Genomic DNA, 19,775 nt, shown 5'->3' with positions numbered 1-19,775 from the left:
AGATGACTTGCATCTCACGCTGATTAATGGTAGACTAGGCTAGAATATAAAATAAAACAGTTATTTCCTCTAAAACCAAAACCCCAGTCTGAGTCTCCCTTTCTCCGGGCCATTCTCTCTCCATTGATTTCTCATTCCCGAATACGATAGCTAAGATTTCGCTCGTTTCTACGATCAATCAACTAATGAACTTCTGCTGATCACGGAATTTCACGCTCCCCGGAGTCTCATGGCGGAGGAGATCGCAGCGCTCGTCACTGCCGTCTCGTCCGGCGACTTCTCTCGGAGCCTCCGCTCCGATGCATCGGCGTCTGTTTTCAGGACAGGATTTCGGAAGCTCTATTCTATTCTTAAACAATCAGTGAAGCCGGTGGTGTTTGAGGAAACCGGCAGTAAAGTAGGGCTGGAAGTGTGGGATCAAGCTCGGGTTCATGCCTTGGCTTGTGTCTCGCTTACCGTTGTTAAAGCTCTCCGATCGTTACCAGGTGAGTTTTTTTCTTTCAAAAAAAAAAAAGCGTTTCATGTTTGGATTACTGTTATGTACTATTTATTGTGCGAATGGTATTAAGTGTGTTAGTCTCTTCTGGTGTGACGAGACAGTCGAGCAAGTGGAGCCGGTGGTTGTGGCAGTGGTTCATCAGACGATTGAGTTTGCCCTTTGTAGTTTGGAAAAATGGATTGGGAAAAGCGATGATTTGAGTCTTCAGGTTTGTGATTACTTGTGTGAAGAGACATCATTTAATTTTTGGTTTCGTGTGCATGTGCCACTAATGCTTCTGTTGCACCTTAGCTGACTTTGTACCTCTTTCAGAACATCGTGTTACAACTTTTGGAGGTACTGCTAATTGATGGAGTGGATAAGGAGTTGGATCCTTCTCAGTCGTGTTCTATGAACTTTCTTTTGGAATTGCTGCCTCCTGTGGCTGATAAAGATGATTCTGCTGACAGGCTGGACCACATTGGGTGCATGTTACTGGGTATTGGTCTATTACTGTCTATCATGTACCATTCACTTTGTTGGCTTTGTAACTAACATGGTAGTTTTCTTTTTTTTTTTTTAAGGGGGAAAATGCTCGAAGGAGCAAGAGACAGATGAACACATGTTAATGGAATTTTTTTCTGAATGCATGCAAGTGGAGAATAGGAATTCACCCATCATCGAGCATTCTCTTCCCCAGAGTACTAATATGTTGATTGTTCTTTCTCAGCATTTGGCTACTGTTCATTTTGGATGCATTCACCGACTTATCTTTCACTGTAAAGAACTTTTAGAGCTCCCGGTTTCATTTGACGAGAAACCAGTATGTCACAGTTTTCGGAAAATCTTGTCTTTTTGTGTAAGAATACTCAACTTACTGGCAAGTCTTGCAAAAGATACCAAATACGTTGACTCAGAAAATCTAGTGGTGCAATCAGCTGCTGCTTTTATCAATTTATTACCAAGCTTGTTTCGTAGTGGTGTCGACTTTGCATATAACAATATTATTGTTGAAAATAGTTATGAAAGCCTCGCAGTTCACTTGTTGGAAGAGTTTCTTCAAGTAATGCAATCGTATTTCCTGAAGAATTATGTTTTCCAGAATATTCAAGTATGTATAATAGCTTCTATCTTGAGCAATTTGGATTCCGACATTTGGAGGCATAACAAAATTGTTGCTAACAGTAAGCTCCCTCTGGCTTACTATCCCCGGGTGATCATTTGTATTCTGAAACTCATTTTAGAAATAAAGGGATCATGTTCTCGTTTTGAGTTCGATGATCGGAAGACAGGTTATACTGACGGTCATGCCATGGTTGATTCCTCTTCATGTCTCGTTAGTAATGAGAAGTTTTTTCTCTTGAAAAAGCACACATTTGAAGAGTTATGTGGACTACTATTCCCACCATCCAATCAGTGGCTAGACAACCTGATACATCTTGTTATCTTCCTTCATTCTGAGGGTGTTAAATTAAAGCCTCTCCTCGAGAGATCATGTTCCAGTGCAACAAAAGCATCAGGGACCTCTGAATCAGACAATGTTGTTTGTCATGAAGATGAAGCTCTTTTCGGTGATCTTTTTTCTGAAGGCAGTCGCTCTGTAGGATCCATGGATGGTTGTGAGCAATCAAATGTTGCTGTCAGTTCCAGCTCTAGGATCAGCAATACGCCATTGCAAGCAGCTACTGAGTTACTTAGTTTTCTTAAAAGTTGTGTTTTTTCTCCCGAGTGGCATCCTCCATTGTTCAGTGACGCAAGCAAAAGGCTAAGTAGGAACCATATTGATATTTTGCTTTCCATACTTAGTTGCCAGGATTGTTGTCTTGAAGACAGGAATGGGGACAATAGCCTAACTCTGCAGGAAGAGAGGAAGTTCGGACATGTTCATGTACTTTGCTTTGAACTATTGCAGAAACTTCTTTTGCATCGAGCTTTATCTGAACTCCTTGAAGAGTCTATTGTTGAGAACATACTAATTATTGAAAATGGTGCTTATATGTACAATGATCAGACCCTTGCTTTGCTTGCCCGTATCCTTGTGTGCCGAGTGGGTTCAGCTGGTATTATCTTGAGGTCTAAACTTTATGAGACATTCCTAGAATTTATCCATGAGAAAGCAAAAACTGTCAGTTCAACATGTGCTACTCTGAAGGATATTGTTGAAACTCTTCCTTCTCTCTTTCACATTGAGATTCTCTTAGTTGCGTTTCATTTTTCATCCCAAGAGGAGAAGTCTATGTTGGCTAGTAAAGTACTTTCAGCGCTTCAAATCATTTATATTCCCCCTACAGGTTTTGATACTGAGCAATTGTCACGCTGGGCCTTGTTGGTTTCGAGGCTGGTTTTATTACTACGGCACATGATTTATCATCCCCGCTCTTGTCCTTCATCTCTACTTCAGGACTTCAGGACAAAACTTAGGGAATCCCCTGATCTATGCATGCATAATTCAGCAAACTATTTGTTGTCATGGCCAGCCACTGTGCTAGAGGGCTTGACAAGTGAATGGGCAAAACAAAACCCCTACAGAAAAATTTTACTTAATCAGATGGTTGATATTGCACCCGTTCTGGCTTCTTTATGTGAAGATTACCATTCAGTTGATTTCTTTGGTTTAAGTTGGAGGGAGATTCAAGCCTCTTTTTCACGGGTTCTTGGATTTTGGAAAGGTAAAAGAGCTGCCAAGGTGGATGACTTGATTATTGAACGATATCTGTTCTTGCTTTGCTGGGATATCCCAGTTTCAGTATCTGCTGCAGAAAATTGTCAAGTCGTTTCAAGTGGCCTGAGGTTTCCTGATATCTTAAATGTGGAGAATTTTGTTTATTTTAGCCATTGTATTTTTGGCAACTACCTCAGCAGCAGCAAGTGTGCTGGCATTCCAGATTGTGTGTTGAGTTTGCTTCAGCAACTTGATGGTTTTCTTTTGCGTGAGGATGTTGAGGAACTTGGTTGGGACTTCTTCAGAAGTGGATCCTGGGTTTCTTTCGCTCTGTCCTTTATTTGTACAGGCATTTGGGCACATAATGAAAAGGATTCCGCCACAAATTTGGGTATTAGCTGCCAGGCTTATGCTGTCAAGGATGCTGGGTATCTTGTGTTGGCCAAAAGCCTCATTTCCAACTATTTTCAAGATGATCAAATCACAAAGCTGATCAAGATATTGTCATCTTTGTTAAATAGTTATTTACGAATCTACCAAAATGCTTTGTCCTCATCCATAAAAAATGCGCATCTGTCGCTTCTTAAATATGTCGATTTTGACAACAGTATGCAGGAAGATTTCTTTGGAAAAATGGGGATTAATCCTAGCTTGCTGGAATCTTTCTACGAGCTTTCCATGAAGCACGACAGAATTGTTGAAAAAATGTCTCTGGGGATTCGATCTAAAACTTTTTGGAAAGTTGTGTTGCATGGGTTTCCCCTTGTTCTTCAATTTCCAGGTGAAATTGTATCGTCTTGTATTCTCAATGTTCATGGAATTATTACTATTCTTGATGGATTGATGAAGGTCAAAGATTCTAGAGGGATCAGCTGTGAGGTAGAAGAGGTAATTAGTGTGATACTTCTGTCTATCCTGACAATCAAATGTGACAAGGTATTTGGAAGCCTCAAGGGTGAATGTGAAAATATATGCCAAAGCTTGAGTTTGGACTTTGAAGTGGGGGCTGATTATAGCAGCTTATTTATCATGAAGCGCATGGAGGAATTCCTGCAGAGTGGCAATGAAGGAAAACATATGGATAGTGTCCATGAATTTGTAGTCACAAAAATGATTGATATTATTTACAGCCTGAAGGACGATCCATCAAAAAATGTCATTTTCAAGTTTTTCCTGTCTGTAGAAGATATCTCTGAAAAGATTAAGAATTACTTTGGTTCCCTTCGTGGCGATATATTGGTTTTGATTGGTTCTCTGGATCACTGCTACTCTGAGTCTGTTAATGTGAGGGTTCTCAACCTTTTCATCGATCTTTTGTCTGACGATTTATATCCTGAAGTAAAACAGAATTTACATAAGAAATTTGTCATCATGGATACAGTTTACCTTTCGAAGTGGCTGGAAATCAGGTTATTGGGATCTGTGATTGAAACACCAAATGGCGTCACCGGCATAGGAACTTCTGTCTCTTTAAGAGACTCAACCACAAATTTTTTAATGTGCCTTTTGGCATCAGCTTCTCAATTCCAGTTGCAAGAACTACAGTCTCATTTACACGAAGCCATGCTACTTTCCCTAGACAATGCATTCATGTTGTTTGATTTGGAATCAGCAAAAGGTTATTTCAATTTTGTTGTCCAGATCTCACAAGGGGAAGCATTAGTTAAGCCACTGCTACTGAGGACAGTGGGGTTGATAGAGAATCTGGCTGGTGATGAACGATTGCTTCAAGGATTGAAGTATCTTTTTGGATTCCTCGCAAAATCCTTGAGTGATACTGGGCCTTCTAGGTGCATTTCTGGAAAGTTATCAGGGAATACTGTTTCCAGCTCTGGTTCTGGTTTGGGGCCTTTGTCTTCTAGATCGTTTAGTTCGAGAAAAAATGTCGAGAATTTGGTTCTCACGGTTAATCAAGGACCTACTTCAGTTGATTGTGATAATGCTTCCGTTGATGATGATGATGAAGACGATGGGACATCTGATGGTGAGGTTGGTAGCGAAGATAAGGGTGACGAAGACGATAACAACAGTGAGAGAGCCTTGGCGTCTAAAGTTTGCACATTTACATCCAGTGGCAGCAATTTTATGGAACAACACTGGTATTTCTGTTACACGTGTGACCTGACTGTCTCCAAAGGTTGTTGCTCTGTGTGTGCAAAAGTTTGTCATCGTGGTCACCGCGTTGTATACTCTCGCTCTAGTCGTTTTTTTTGTGACTGCGGCGCTGGAGGAGTTCGAGGCAGCAGTTGCCAGTGCTTGAAACCTCGAAAAGTCACTGGAAGTAGCATTGAAACCAATCGCGTTGCCAGTAACTTACAGTCTTTTCTTCCTCTTACGGATAGCACGAATCAGATGCCCGAGAGTGATTCAGATGTTGATGAGGATGCATCAGATGACCTTGATAATTTCACTAGGTTATCTATTTCAAATGAGGTTCAAAGTAGGATGCCAATGCTACTCAATGAGCTTGAGGTTGAAGATCGGATTCTTGGAGTTTGCATGTCATTGTTGCCAACTATTACTGGAAGAAGGGAGTTCCATAGTTTAAAAGACAAAAAAATATATCTGGCTGAAGACAAAGTACTCCATTATAACAGTGATCTTTTACAATTGAAGAAGTCCTATAAAAGTGGATCGTTAGATTTGAAGATCAAATCAGATTATTCAAATGCGAAGGAACTAAAATCCCATTTGACTAGTGGTTCTCTCGTTAAATCATTACTCAGTGTAAGTTCCCGAGGTCGGTTGGCTGTTGGAGAAGGTGATAAGGTAGCCATATTTGATGTGGATCAGCTAATTGGACAAGCTACGGTTGCTCCGATCACAGCTGATAAGGCAAATGTGAAACCACTTTCTAAAAATGTTGTTCGTTTTGAGATTGTACGTCTACTCTTTAATTCACTAGTAGAGAATTATCTTGTTGTAGCAGGCTATGAAGATTGCCAAGTCCTTACTATCAATCATCGAGGTGAGGTGATTGATCGCTTAGCTATTGAACTTGCTCTGCAAGGTGCTTATATCAGACGCGTAGACTGGGTTCCGGGCTCTCAGGTTCAGCTTATGGTAGTGACTAACAGATTTGTGAAAATATATGATCTGTCACAGGACAATATCAGCCCTGTGCACTATATCACATTGCCTGATGATACAGTAGTGGATGCAACTCTTATTTATGGATCTCATGGCAGAATGTTTCTCATTGTTCTATCAGGGTTTGGCTGCTTGTACAGGTTAGAGATGTCAGTGCGAAGCAAATGTTGGTGCTAGACCATTGAAGGAAGGTATTCAAATAGAGGGAAGAAACAAGCAAGCTAAGGGCTCGTCACTATATTTTTCTTCTACTCATAAATTGCTGTTTCTGTCCTACCAAGACGGGAGTACCTTGATTGGCCGTCTCAATCCAGACGCAACATCTCTGATTGAAATGTCAGCCGTATATGAGAATGACCTGGAAAGTAAGCTCAGGCCAGCTGGATTGCACCGTTGGAAAGAGTTGCTGGGTGGTAGTGGGTTGTTCGTTTGCTATTCTAGTCTGAAATCAAATGGTGTTCTAGCCATCTCCTTGGGAGAGCATGAAATTTTCGCACATCATTTACGGCATACTGCTGGGTCAACTTCAGCATTGGTAGGGGTCAGTGCTTACAAGCCTTTGTCAAAGGACAAAATTCACTGTCTTGTTTTGCATGAAGATGGAAGCCTTCAGATTTACTCACACATTCCTGCAGGGGTTGACACTGGTGTAAATTTTATTTCCGATAAGGTTAAGAAATTAGGATATGGTATTCTGAAAAATAAAGCTTACGGGGGTGTAAAACCAGAATTTCCACTTGACTTTTTTGAGAAAACTGTCTGCATAACACAAGACGTCAAACTGAGTGGCGATGCCATAAGGAATAATGATTCTGAAGGGGCTAAGCAAACTTTGGTATCTGAGGATGGGTTCTTAGAGGGAACTAATCCTGCTGGATTCAAGGTATTGCTGACGTATATTTTACTTCATTTTTCATCTCCTTGTTATTTACATTTATTGATCACCTCTCTAGGTCTGGTCATGGTTTAATTTACAAATTTACTTGTCTTAAACCCCTTCCTCCGTCTCTCTTTGATGCCCATGCAGTGTCATGCTCGATATCTATTCATTAAGGATTGATTATTCAGTTAGACAACATTTTGCACTGTGGGACATGTTTTGTATGTAGTTAGTATCTGTTCAGCTGAAACCAAGTTGATGCTAGTGAAATGTGAAATAGAAACTTGGGCAGACAATTTTGGTTTCTCCATGTTTTATTTTTAGCAGATTCCACATAAATATTTATCATTGTTCATCTCGTGTGTATGAAAGTCCATGCTCTTTTGAAGTTTGTAGTCACTGATCAGCTGCAGGTTCATGTTTTTTTCATCTTATAAATCTGTTATCTAATAGTAATCTTTAGATTGGCCGTTTTGCTATGTCATGCTTAAAATCAAGAGAGATCTTTTTTTACCCCCAAACTTCTCCAAGTTCACTGTTGGACATTTCTTATTCAGACAACCGTGACCAATTCAAATCCCGATATTGTTATGGTTGGTTTTCGCTTGCATGTGGGCAATACATCAGCAAGTCATATTCCTTCAGAAATTACCATATTCCAGAGAGTGATAAAATTGGATGAAGGCATGCGATCTTGGTATGATATTCCGTTCACAGTGGCTGAATCACTATTAGCTGACGAGGAATTCACAATTAGCATTGGAAGAACCTTCAGTGGATCTGCTTTGCCCAGAATAGATTCTTTGGAAGTATATGGTCGAGTTAAGGATGAATTTGGTTGGAAAGAGAAGATGGATGCCATTCTAGACATGGAAGCGCACACACTTGATTGCAATTCATGGTCTCCAGGGTCTGGGAGAAAGTCTCGGTATGCACAATCTGCTTTAATCCAGGAGAAGGTTGTGGCTGATGGTCTCAAGCTCCTGTCCCGGATTTATCTTTCGTGTAAACCCCACGGATTCTTGAAAGCTGAAGAAGTTAAATTGGATTTGAGTAACATTAAATGCAAGCAAGTTTTGGAAAGTGTATATGAAAGCGACAGGGAACCTTTGCTACAGGTTGCTGCTAGCCGCGTACTGCAGGCTGTGTTTCCTAGGAGAGAGATCTATTACCAAGTAATTCCAGCGGTCTCACTTTACTGTTGGTTCTTAATTTCACTTCTCCAATTTCATATTTTATCATACTTGGTTCTCAACTTTAGTTGTTGATTTCATGTACAGAAGCTTGTCATAGTCACATCCATCATTTTTTGCTTAGGTTAAAGATGCCATGCGCCTTAGTGGAGTGGTAAAATCCACATTGTTGCTTTCTTCAAAGCTGGGAATGGGTGAGTCCACTGCAGGGTGGATTATCGAGGAGTTTACGGCTCAGATGCGTGCGGTTTCTAAGATTGCATTGCATCGCCGCTCCAACTTGGCTGCTTTCCTTGAGAATAACGGTATCATAATTCAATATAAACTGAGTTTTCTTTTTGTTACTCATAGTCTAGGTACCTGCAAGAATTTTGAGACGCTGTTGTGGCCGGTCCTTGATTTTTTGTGCATTGTGCTTTCTGAATCTTGTTGATGTTTGTGTACTATGACATCATCATGGGTAGAAAGCTATTTTCTTAGAGATTTTCTGTGCCCATTGTAACATCTACTGAATTTCTTCGGTGCTTTATTTAAAAAGGAATTATCCATTATCACCAAATCACTTAAAGTCATCCTTGGCGACTTTGTGCTTAGTGAAACTAGACATGTTTTGGTCAATTTGGTTGGAAAGGAATAGCAGAATTTTCATGGATAAGGAAGAGTCTACAGACAACGTATGGGAGAAAAAAAATTTATGGTTGCATCTTGGACGATCAGCTTGGACCAATTCAACCATTTAAGTATATCGGATTTAGTTAGGGATTGGAAATTTGTTTGGTCTTGATTTGATTATGTTGATGTTTTGGAAGGTCTCCTTATGTTAGTGGTCTTGTAACTATGCTGCGGAATTCTCATCCGCATAGAATATGTAATCTTTATCGATTTTAATAAAAATAGTTTTCTATCAAAAAAAAAAAAAAGAAACTAGACAACTTTGACCTCTTCTGTGTCTTTTATTTTTGTTTTCTTTTACTCCAAATGCTTCCAGAAGCTTTATCTTTTTTGTTGATCAACTTCCAATTATCTGCTGTGGCATAAAATGTTGTATATTTTACAGCTGGCTGTGTTTGATGCTCTGAGATTTAATTAGATGTCCCATTGATTCGTGATTTTTCCTCATGGTGTATAATTTAATCATTGAGATTGATGCAGGTTCTGAAATTGTTGATGGACTTATGCAAGTACTTTGGGGAATCTTGGATGTAGAACAGCCAGACACACAGACTATGAACAACATCGTCATATCATCTGTAGAACTTATTTATTGTTATGCAGAGTGTTTGGTATTGTCTGGAAAACCTGCGGCTCGGCAATCTGTTTCCCGTGCTGTCACGTTGTTTAAGAAACTTCTTCTATCAACTAACGAGGCTGTTCAAACTTCCAGCAGGTAAATAGAAAAACCAGTTCTAGTACTTTAGAATTTTCTCCTCGTGTAACACATGCACTTATTATTTCTTCTTTACAGCTTGGCTATATCTTCAAGACTGCTCCAGGTTCCCTTTCCGAAGCAGACTATGCTAGGTACAGATGAATTGGAGAATACAACACCAGTTCCATTACCTGCTGATGCTACAAGTGCAGCTTGTGGAAATAATCCTGTTTCGGTAGAAGAAGATTCAATTACTTCATCTGTACAATATTGTTGTGATGGCTGTTCAACTGTTCCTATATTGAGACGCAGATGGCACTGTGCTGTATGCCCTGACTTTGATTTATGTGAAGCATGCTATGAAGTGCTAGATGCAGAAAGACTTCCTCTACCGCATTCTAGAGATCATCCTATGTCAGCAATTCCAATTGAAGTAGAGATGTTAAGTGGAGATGGTAATGACCTTCACTATTCTGCTGATGATTTAAGTGATTCAATTTTTTTGCCAGCTGTTGCTGATGTCAACTTGAAGAATGCAGTTCCATCAGGCCTTGATTTGGAGCCTAATGAGTCTGGGGAGTTTTCAGCTTCAGTTGTTGATGCTGTTACCATATCTGAATCCAAAAGGGCTGTCAATTCATTACTTCTCTCGGAGCTCCTTGAACAGCTGAAGGGATTTATGAAGACTGCCTCTGGTGTTCGGGCTGTTCCTGTGATGCAGCTCATCTACAGATTGTCGTCAGCTATCGGTGGCCCTTTTGTTGATGGCACAGAGGTTGAGAGCATAAATTTGGAAAAATTGATTAAATGGTTTATAGATGAGATAGAACTTGATAAACCTTTTATTGCTAGAAGCCGTTCATCTTTTGGGGAAGTCACAATTCTTGTCTTTATGTACTTCACTCTCATGCTACGTAACTGGAACCAACCAGGTGGTGATGTTTCGGGATCAAAAGCTGCTGGGACAGCAGATACACTGGACAAAACAACCATCCACAACCCACCCTCCACTTCCAGTTCATCATTGGATGACCGTGATAGAAGTGACTTGATTTCTTCACTGCATAGGGCCTGTGGCCTTCTTAGGCAGCAGGTTTTCATTAATTATCTCATGGACATCCTGCAGCAACTGGTCATTGACTTTAAGTCCCCTTCTGTTAGTATTGAAACTTCTTTTGGTTTGAACCCTGGTCCTGGCTGTGGTGCTCAATTATCAATCCGGAGAGAGGTGCCAGCGGGTAATTTCTCACCATTTTTCGCAGATTCATATGCAAAAGCACATCGGAGTGATGTTTTTGCGGACTACCCTAGATTGTTGCTAGAAAACACTTTCCGATTGGTTTATTGCCTAATTAGGCCTGAGAAGCATGACAAAGTTGGGGACAAAGATAGGCAGTACAAAGTTACTTCTGGTAAGGATTTAAAACTTGATGGGTACCAGGATGTTCTCTGCAGTTATATCAACAATCCACATACAATGACCATTAGGAGGTATGCAAGGAGGCTGTTTCTTCATCTATGTGGCAGTAAGACACAATATTACAGTGTTCGTGACACTTGGCTGTTTACTAGTGAAACAAAGAAGCTCTACAAACACATAACAAAATCTGGCGGATTTCAGAATACCTTTTCATATGAAAGAAGTGTCAAAATAGTGAAGTGCCTATCCACCATTGCAGAGGTAGCGGCAGCGCGACCTCGTAACTGGCAGAAGTATTGCCTGAGGCATTCCGATGTCTTACCTTTTGTGATGGATGGAGTCTTTTTTTTTGGTGAAGAATGTGTGGTTCAAGCTTTGAAACTTCTGAATTTGGCTCTTTATACTGGAAAAGATGCAAGACATTTTTCACAGAGAGCTGATGGTGGAGACATAAGTTCTACATCCAATAAGCTTGGGGCTCAACCGCTTGACTCTAAGAAAAAGAAGAAAGGTGAAGAAGGAAGCGAATCTCTTACAGAGAAATCTTACATGGATATGGAACAGGTGGTAAATTTCTTTACTGACCATAGTGATGATTGCCTGAAACAATTTATTGACAAATTTTTGTTGGAATGGAATTCAAGTTCTGTGCGTGGAGAAGCCAAGTGTGTTCTTCTTGGTGCCTGGTACCATGGTAAGCAGTCATTTAAGGAATCCATGCTAACTGCTCTCTTACAGAAACTGAGCTGCTTGCCTTTATATGGTCAGAATGTCGTCGAATATACAGAACTTGTGACCTCCTTACTGGGGAAATTTCCAGATAACAGCTCAAAAAAACAAAACAATGAAATCGTAGATAAATGCTTGACAGCTGATGTGATTAAATGCATTTTTGAGGCACTTCACTCACAAAATGAGCTTTTGGCAAATCATCCGAATTCACGCATTTACAACACTTTGAGTGGTTTGGTGGAATTTGATGGTTATTATCTTGAGAGTGAGCCTTGTGTGGCTTGCAGCTCACCTGAGGTCCCATATAGCAAGGTGAAGCTTGAAAATTTGAAGTCTGAAACAAAGTTCACCGACAATCGTATTATTGTGAAATGTACTGGTAGCTACACCATTCAGAGCGTGACCATGAACGTTCACGATGCCAGGAAATCCAAGTCGGTGAAAGTTCTGAATCTGTACTATAACAATAGGCCTGTGGCTGACTTGTCGGAGTTGAAAAATAACTGGTCTTTGTGGAAGCGAGCAAAGATATGCCATCTTTCTTGCAATCAGACTGAGTTGAAAGTTGAATTCCCCATTCCTATAACGTCATGTAACTTTATGATTGAGTTGGATTCTTTCTATGAAAATCTTCAAGCACTGTCCCTTGAACCACTTCAATGTCCACGCTGCAGTCGACCTGTCACTGACAAGCATGGAATCTGTAACAACTGCCGTGAGAATGCGTATCAGTGCAGGCAATGCCGCAATATTAATTATGAAAATCTGGACTCATTTTTATGCAATGAGTGTGGATACAGTAAATACGGACGTTTTGAGTTCAATTTTATGGCTAGGCCAAGTTTCATATTTGATAGCATGGAAAACGATGAAGATATGAAAAGGGGATTGGCTGCAATAGAATCTGAATCTGAGAGTGCTCATAAGCGATATCAACAGCTTTTGGGATTCAAAAAACCTTTGTTGAAAATTGTTTCTAGCATTGGTGAGAATGAAATGGACTCTCAGCAGAAGGATTCTGTTCAGCAAATGATGGTCTCATTGCCAGGCCCTTCCTTCAAAATCAATCGCAAAATTGCCCTTCTTGGTTTACTCTATGGTGAGAAATGCAAAGCAGCATTTGATTCTGTGAGCAAAAGTGTTCAGACTCTTCAAGGTCTCAGACAGGTGTTGACGAGTTATCTGCACCAGAAACGTTCTGATGATGCTGCTGCAGCCTCGAGATTTGTTGTATCGAGGTCTCCTAATAGTTGCTATGGCTGTGCTAGTACATTTGTGACCCAATGTCTTGAGCTTTTACTTGTGCTGTCAAAACATCCGAGTTCTAAGAAGCAGCTTGTTGCTTGTGGCATTTTGCATGAATTGTTTGAGAATAATATACACCAAGGCCCGAAAACTTCCCGTGTCCAAGCCCGGGCGGCACTTTGTGCCTTCTCTGAGGCTGATGCGAATGCTGTTGCTGAATTAAATTGCTTGCTGCAGAAGAAGGTCGTGTACTGTCTTGAACATCACCGGTCAATAGACATTGCTCTGGCAACACGTGAAGAATTAATGTTGCTTTCAGATATCTGTTCCTTGGCAGATGAGTTTTGGGAGTCGAGATTAAGAATTGTGTTCCAGTTGTTATTTAAATCCATCAAACTGGGGGCCAAGCATCCTGCTATATCTGAGCATGTCGTTCTACCATGTCTTAAAATAATTTCTCATGCATGTACTCCCCCAAAACCTGATACGATGGATAAAGAGCCAGCGAATGGAAAATCTGCCCTACCATCACAGATGAAAGATGGTATTAATTCATGTGTATCTGAATCCAGCGTAGTTGTGAGTGGAAACAAGTATACATCAGAATCATTAGATAGGAATTGGGATGGTTCTTCGAAGACTCAGGATATCCCATTACTAAGCTATTTTGAATGGGAAAGAGGAGCGTCGTATCTTGATTTCGTGAGGAGGCAGTATAAAGTTTCTCAGGCGGTTAGAGCTGGTCAGAAATCTCGGCCTCAGAGATATGATTATTTGGCCATGAAATATGCTCTCCGATGGAAGCGTCGTTCTTGTAAAACAGGTCAGAGTGAGATTAGATCTTTTGAGCTTGGATCATGGGTTAAAGAACTCATATTGAGTGCTTGTTCACAGTCAGTAAGATCGGAGATGTGCATGCTAATCAGTTTACTTTGTGGCCAAAGTTCATCGAGGAGGTTTCGGTTGCTTAATTTGCTAATGTCTTTGTTACCTGCGACTCTTTCAGCTGGTGAAAATGCTGCGGAATATTTTGAATTGCTCTTTAGAATGCTAGATTCAGAGGATGCACGTATTTTCTTGACTGTACGAGGATGTTTGGCCACCATATGTAAGCTAATCACAACAGAAGTGAATAATGTGGAATCCTTGGAGAGGAGTCTCCATATTGATATTTCTCAAGGTTTTATCCTTCATAAGCTCATAGAGTTACTTGGAAAATATTTGGAGATCCCTAATATAAGATCCAGGTTAGCTTCGATTTTTCTGATACATCACAAACTTTGTTGCAATGTATTGAATGTTCTTTTTTGGCTGCAGATTCATGAGGGATCAGTTGTTATCTGATGTTCTGGAGGCCCTTATTGTGATTAGGGGCTTAATTGTGCAAAAGACGAAATTGATTGGTGACTGTAATCGCCTTTTGAAAGATCTTCTCGACAGTCTTCTGCTTGAGAGCAATGAAAACAAACGGCAGTTCATCCAGGCATGCATTGGTGGCTTACAGATTCATGGGGAGGACAGAAAGGGCCGTAATTCTTTGGTTTGTTCTCTACTCATTTCTCAACCTCTTTCTTTGTTTTTCCATTTACGGAGTTTAGGGAACTTCAATTATACACTTCGTATTTTTATGGTGTTATACATACTTATTTAGCACTACAGTATTTAATTCTACTCTTTGACTTTGCCTTTATGATTTGAGATGCATGGGTGAGAATTTATCATATCTTCTTGTTTGAATATGATGAGTAAGTATCTGGAAAGAATAGTCACACTCATTAATTATGTCAGTAAAATCCCCTTCATACGAGAAACCTTGCAATATATGATAGTTGTGTCGGTTGATTTATGTGATCATGCAGTTGTGTTCTGAATTGAATCAAAACTGTATTACTTGTGCAGTTTATCTTGGAGCAGCTCTGTAATTTGATATGCCCTTCGAAGCCAGAACCCGTGTATCTTTTGATACTAAACAAGGCACATACTCAGGAGGAATTTATAAGGGGGTCGATGACCAAGAATCCTTACTCGAGTGCTGAGATTGGTCCCCTGATGCGAGATGTGAAAAATAAAATCTGCCATCAGTTGGATCTTCTGGGTCTTCTTGAAGATGACTACGGCATGGAATTGCTGGTTGCAGGAAATATCATCTCTCTCGATTTAAGTATTGCTCAAGTATATGAACAAGTTTGGAAGAAATCAAATAGTCAATCTTCAAATACTGCCTCTGGAAGTGTTTTTTTGTCTGCTAATATTGCCACGCCAACAAGGGATTGTCCTCCAATGACACTCACATATCGGCTTCAGGTTTCCACTAAATTTTATATTTGTTCCTACATATTGTATCTAGTTGCTTTTCTGGTTATTCGATCTCATGGTGGTTCCGTGATCATAGATATTTATTCTTAAGACTAAAATAAAGGAAGGAAAAAATAAGGACAAATTTGTAATAATACAATTTAAACTCATACTTTAATTATATTACAGATCACACCATGCATTTTTTCAGCTTTAGTAATGGAATGAGTCCATCAAATTGCAGGGGTTGGATGGTGAAGCTACAGAGCCTATGATCAAAGAATTAGATGATGATAGAGAGGAATCCCAAGACCCTGAGGTTGAGTTTGCAATAACTGGTGCTGTCAGAGAATGTGGGGGTCTGGAAATTCTATTGAGCATGGTCCAGGTATGCAACTTATTTAGATGACTTCGCCTGTTTTTAGTCCAGTATTCTAACCTTGTCGAATTCCTCTTATCATATCTTATTACTGGAAAATACCTTTCACTTTAATAGTCCTGAATACATTTAACAGCGTCTGCGCGAGGATCTAAAGTCGAATCAAGAGCAGTTGGTTTCTGTGCTAAATCTTCTAATGCTTTGTTGCAAAACAAAGGAGAACAGAAGAGCGTTGTTAAGATTGGGAGCCTTAGGTTTACTCCTTGAAACTGCAAGATGTGCCTTCTCAGTGGATGCTATGGAACCAGCTGAGGGCATTCTGTTAATTGTGGAAGGTCTTACATTGGAAGCAAACGAGAGTGATAATATCAGTGTCACAACAGGAGTTCTTACAGTCTCCAGTGAAGATTCTGCCAGCAGTGAACAAGCTAAGAAAATAGTAAGCATGTTTCTGGAGCGATTGTCTCATCCTTCAGGACTTAAAAAGTCTAGCAAACAGCAGAGGAACACTGAAATGGTTGCAAGAATTTTGCCATACTTGACTTATGGGGAACCTGCAGCTATGGAAGTTCTCATCCAGCACTTTGACCCATATTTACAGGACTGGAGTGAATTTGACTGGTTACAAAAGCAATACGAAGATAACATTAAGGATGAAAAAATTGCTCAGCTTGCTGCCAAACAAAAATTTGCTCTAGAGAATTTTGTGAGAGTCTCAGAATCACTTAAAACGAGCTCTTGTGGTGAGAGATTTAAAGATATTATATTGGAGAAAGGGATAACTGGAGTTGCTGTAAGACATTTGAAGGAAACTTTTTCATGCACGGGACTGCCTGACTTTAGGACAACCGCAGAATGGGCATCTGGATTAAACTTGCCGTCTGTTCCACTTATACTTTCTATGCTGAGGGGGCTGTCAATGGGTCACTTGGCCACTCAGAGATGTATTGACGAAGAAGGAATATTACCTTTGCTTCATGCTTTGGAGAGTGTTCCGGGTGAAAATGAGATTGGGGCAAGGGCTGAAAACTTGTTGGACTCTCTTACTGACAAAGATGGAAATGATGCTGGATTCCTGGCAGAAAAAATTCGCCAGCTACGACATGCCACACGTGATGAGATGAGGCGTCGAGCACTGAGGAAAAGAGAACAGTTGCTTCAGGTGATTCTTTTCATCTTTTGTTGGTCTTAGAAGCAAACATGATTTAATAAGCTTCACTGCCAGATAAATATAACTGATGTTTTGATAATGAAATTTTATTTATCTTGTAACCGTCTCTGATCTAAGATTTTAATGTTGAAAGGGGCTCGGAATGCGGCAAGAATCGACTTCAGATGGTGGGGATCGAATTGTTGTTGCCCAACCTATCCTGGAGGAAGGTTTAGAAGATGTTGAAGAAGAGGAAGATGGGCTGGCTTGCATGGTTTGCAGAGAGGGCTACAGATTGAGACCTACTGATTTGCTGGGTGTTTACACGTACAGCAAACGAGTGAACTTAGGTGTTGGAAGTTCAGGGAATGCCCGTGGAGATTGTGTTTATACTACTGTCAGCCATTTCAACATCATACATTTTCAGTGCCATCAAGAGGCTAAAAGAGCAGATGCTGAGCTAAAGACTCCTAAAAAGGAATGGGATGGGGCTGCCCTTAGAAACAACGAGACGCTCTGCAACAACTTATTTCCCCTGAGAGGGTCTTCTGTTCCTTCAGGGCAATATGTCCGATATGTTGACCAATACTGGGATTATCTCAATGCTTTGGGACGCGCTGACGGCAACCGGCTGCGGTTGTTGACATATGACATTGTTTTGGTATATACTTCCCTTTCTTTTACAAAATTTTAGTCTTACCCGTGTGTTGGCATATAATTTGGTGCTTTCCCCTCATGGTTAGTTGTTCATGGCATTGTCGTGTGTAAAAACCATTTAGTTATTTGTATTGTTTTGCTCATGAAGAAAGTTGTAGATTTTAACGTCGTAGTTATTTATGCTCAGATGCTAGCTCGGTTTGCGACTGGTGCATCGTTCAGTGCGGACAGTAGGGGTGGTGGAAAAGAAAGCAATTCCAAGTTTTTACCTTTCATGATACAGATGGCACGGCAATTGCTTGATCACGATTCTTTGCAACGCATTAACATGTCCAAGTCTGTGGCAACTTATCTGTCGTCTCCTACTTCAGAATCCAAATTCTCTTCTCCTGGGACACAGTCTTCCAATGGGACAGAGGAGACTGTTCAATTCATGATGGTTAGCTCACTTCTCTCAGAATCATATGAGTCATGGTTGCAACATCGCCGTGCCTTCTTGCAGCGAGGAATCTACCACGCTTATATGCAGAAGCATGGCAGATCCTTGACTCCCAATCTACCATACATTTCAAGTCCCGACAATGGAGCAATCCAGTCTTTAGAGACCAGTGGATCAGAGGAGTTGTTTTCCACCATTCAACCCATGCTTGTGTACACCGGCTTGATCGAGCAGCTTCAGTGTTACTTCAAATGCGCGAAATCATGGAACATGGACATCCATACTCGAGGAGCCTCCAAGGACACGGAAGGGGAAAATGATGCCGGAAAACTGGAAGCTTGGGAGGTTTTTATGAAAAAAAGATTATTGAATGTGAAAGAAATTGTGGGTTTCTCCAAAGAGTTGCTGTCATGGCTTGAGGACATTATTTCTGCTACGGACTTGCAAGAGTCATTTGATGTTATGGGTGCATTGTCGGATGTGTTGAGTAGTGGCTTCCCTAGATGCGAGGACTTCGTGTATGCTGCAATCAGTGGAGGTAAAAGCTAAATCTCAGGCTTATTTTTTTGGTTGTTGAATACGGAATGTGGTAATAAGAGTCTATTGGCTCCAATTCATGTTCTAGTTGTGTAAGCACTAAGCATGAAGCAATGGATCCATTTTTCAAGTTTTTTTTTTTTTTTAAATTGTTGTACCATGTTTTACATGAATACTGTCAATCAACGTACAGTTGTATTTGTGAATACATGTGTTCGAGGAATTTCCCAACCAAAGCCTGTTTATGTTATAATAATAATAATAATAATAATAATTTTTGACAGCGGATACAACTTTTTTAGCAGTTTTTGGATTCTTTTATTTTAAATCTTAATTTAAAGTTAAGCTCCCGATGTATTGAAAAGAAAATGAATTCACATAAACAAGATCGAAAGGAAAAGGGTATATCAATTATCAAGTGATCAGAGGAAAATAAAGAGTAAAACATTTTTGCGAATAATTTAGAGATATGAAAATAATAATTACTTTGAACGAGACTTATAAAAACATGTACAAGAATCTTAAAAGATCTAGTAGCTCGTATTTAAGATTTTATCATATACTTTCAAAAAGGTTATAAATTATTAAACAAAGTCCATATAATATTCATCCCTTTATCAAAAAGTTGGCATAGGAAAATAGAAAATTCAAATTCCATCCTAAACAGTCGACAAATGAGTAGATCTTTTGTAAGACGGTCTCACGAATCTTTATCTGTTAGACGTGTCAACCTTACCGATATTCACAATAAAAAATAATATTCTAAGCATAAAAAGTAATACTTTTTCATGGATGACCCAAATAAGATCTGTCTCACAAAATAGAACTCGTGAGACCGTCTCACACATATTTTTACCTCGACAAATACATAAGCCTCGGAAACAAGATAAGCTTCCAAAAGAGGTTATAAATTAGTCGCCGACTCGCCGCGCACATAACAAAAGCCATCATATTGTTGCGCGAATGCAAAAAATGTTGGAAGATATCTCCGCATATTTTGATAGAACAATCAAATCACGTGTTTTTGTTGCATGAATAGTTTATATCCTTGTGAACTAGTCATAGGAGATACTGATATTTTTATAAGAAACTTGTAATTGTTGATTATATTTCCACCTGCATATGCTCAGCCTATTTATGCTCAATACTTTAAATAATACAATTTTTTATTTTCTCATAAAAAATTATCTTCCATTAAGATTACCTCAGACAGTGCTCGTCACTTACCAGAACCGTCGTTGTTTCGAAT

At 39.9% G+C, this 19,775-nt stretch overlaps 1 protein-coding gene across 1 annotated transcript; it reads left to right on the top strand.

The window, feature by feature from the left end:
• The first annotated feature begins 66 nt into the window (after positions 1-66).
• Positions 67-18,667, top strand: LOC142546679 (auxin transport protein BIG-like). Its single transcript, XM_075654521.1, is given in 15 exon segments — positions 67-485; positions 601-707; positions 812-977; positions 1,063-6,383; positions 6,385-7,113; positions 7,668-8,285; positions 8,428-8,608; positions 9,456-9,690; positions 9,769-14,316; positions 14,387-14,609; positions 14,969-15,373; positions 15,609-15,752; positions 15,880-16,905; positions 17,048-17,554; positions 17,738-18,667. Coding segments are annotated over 15 exon segments (15,267 nt in total). The 5' UTR covers positions 67-229; the 3' UTR covers positions 18,539-18,667.
• Positions 18,668-19,775: the final 1,108 nt, after the last annotated feature.

Source organism: Primulina tabacum, chromosome 5 (assembly GCF_025594145.1).
Source record: "Primulina tabacum isolate GXHZ01 chromosome 5, ASM2559414v2, whole genome shotgun sequence".
Lineage (NCBI taxonomy): Eukaryota > Viridiplantae > Streptophyta > Magnoliopsida > Lamiales > Gesneriaceae > Primulina > Primulina tabacum.
The sequence above is the reverse complement of the archived record's forward strand: the minus strand, read 5'-3'. Positions and strand labels throughout refer to the sequence as shown.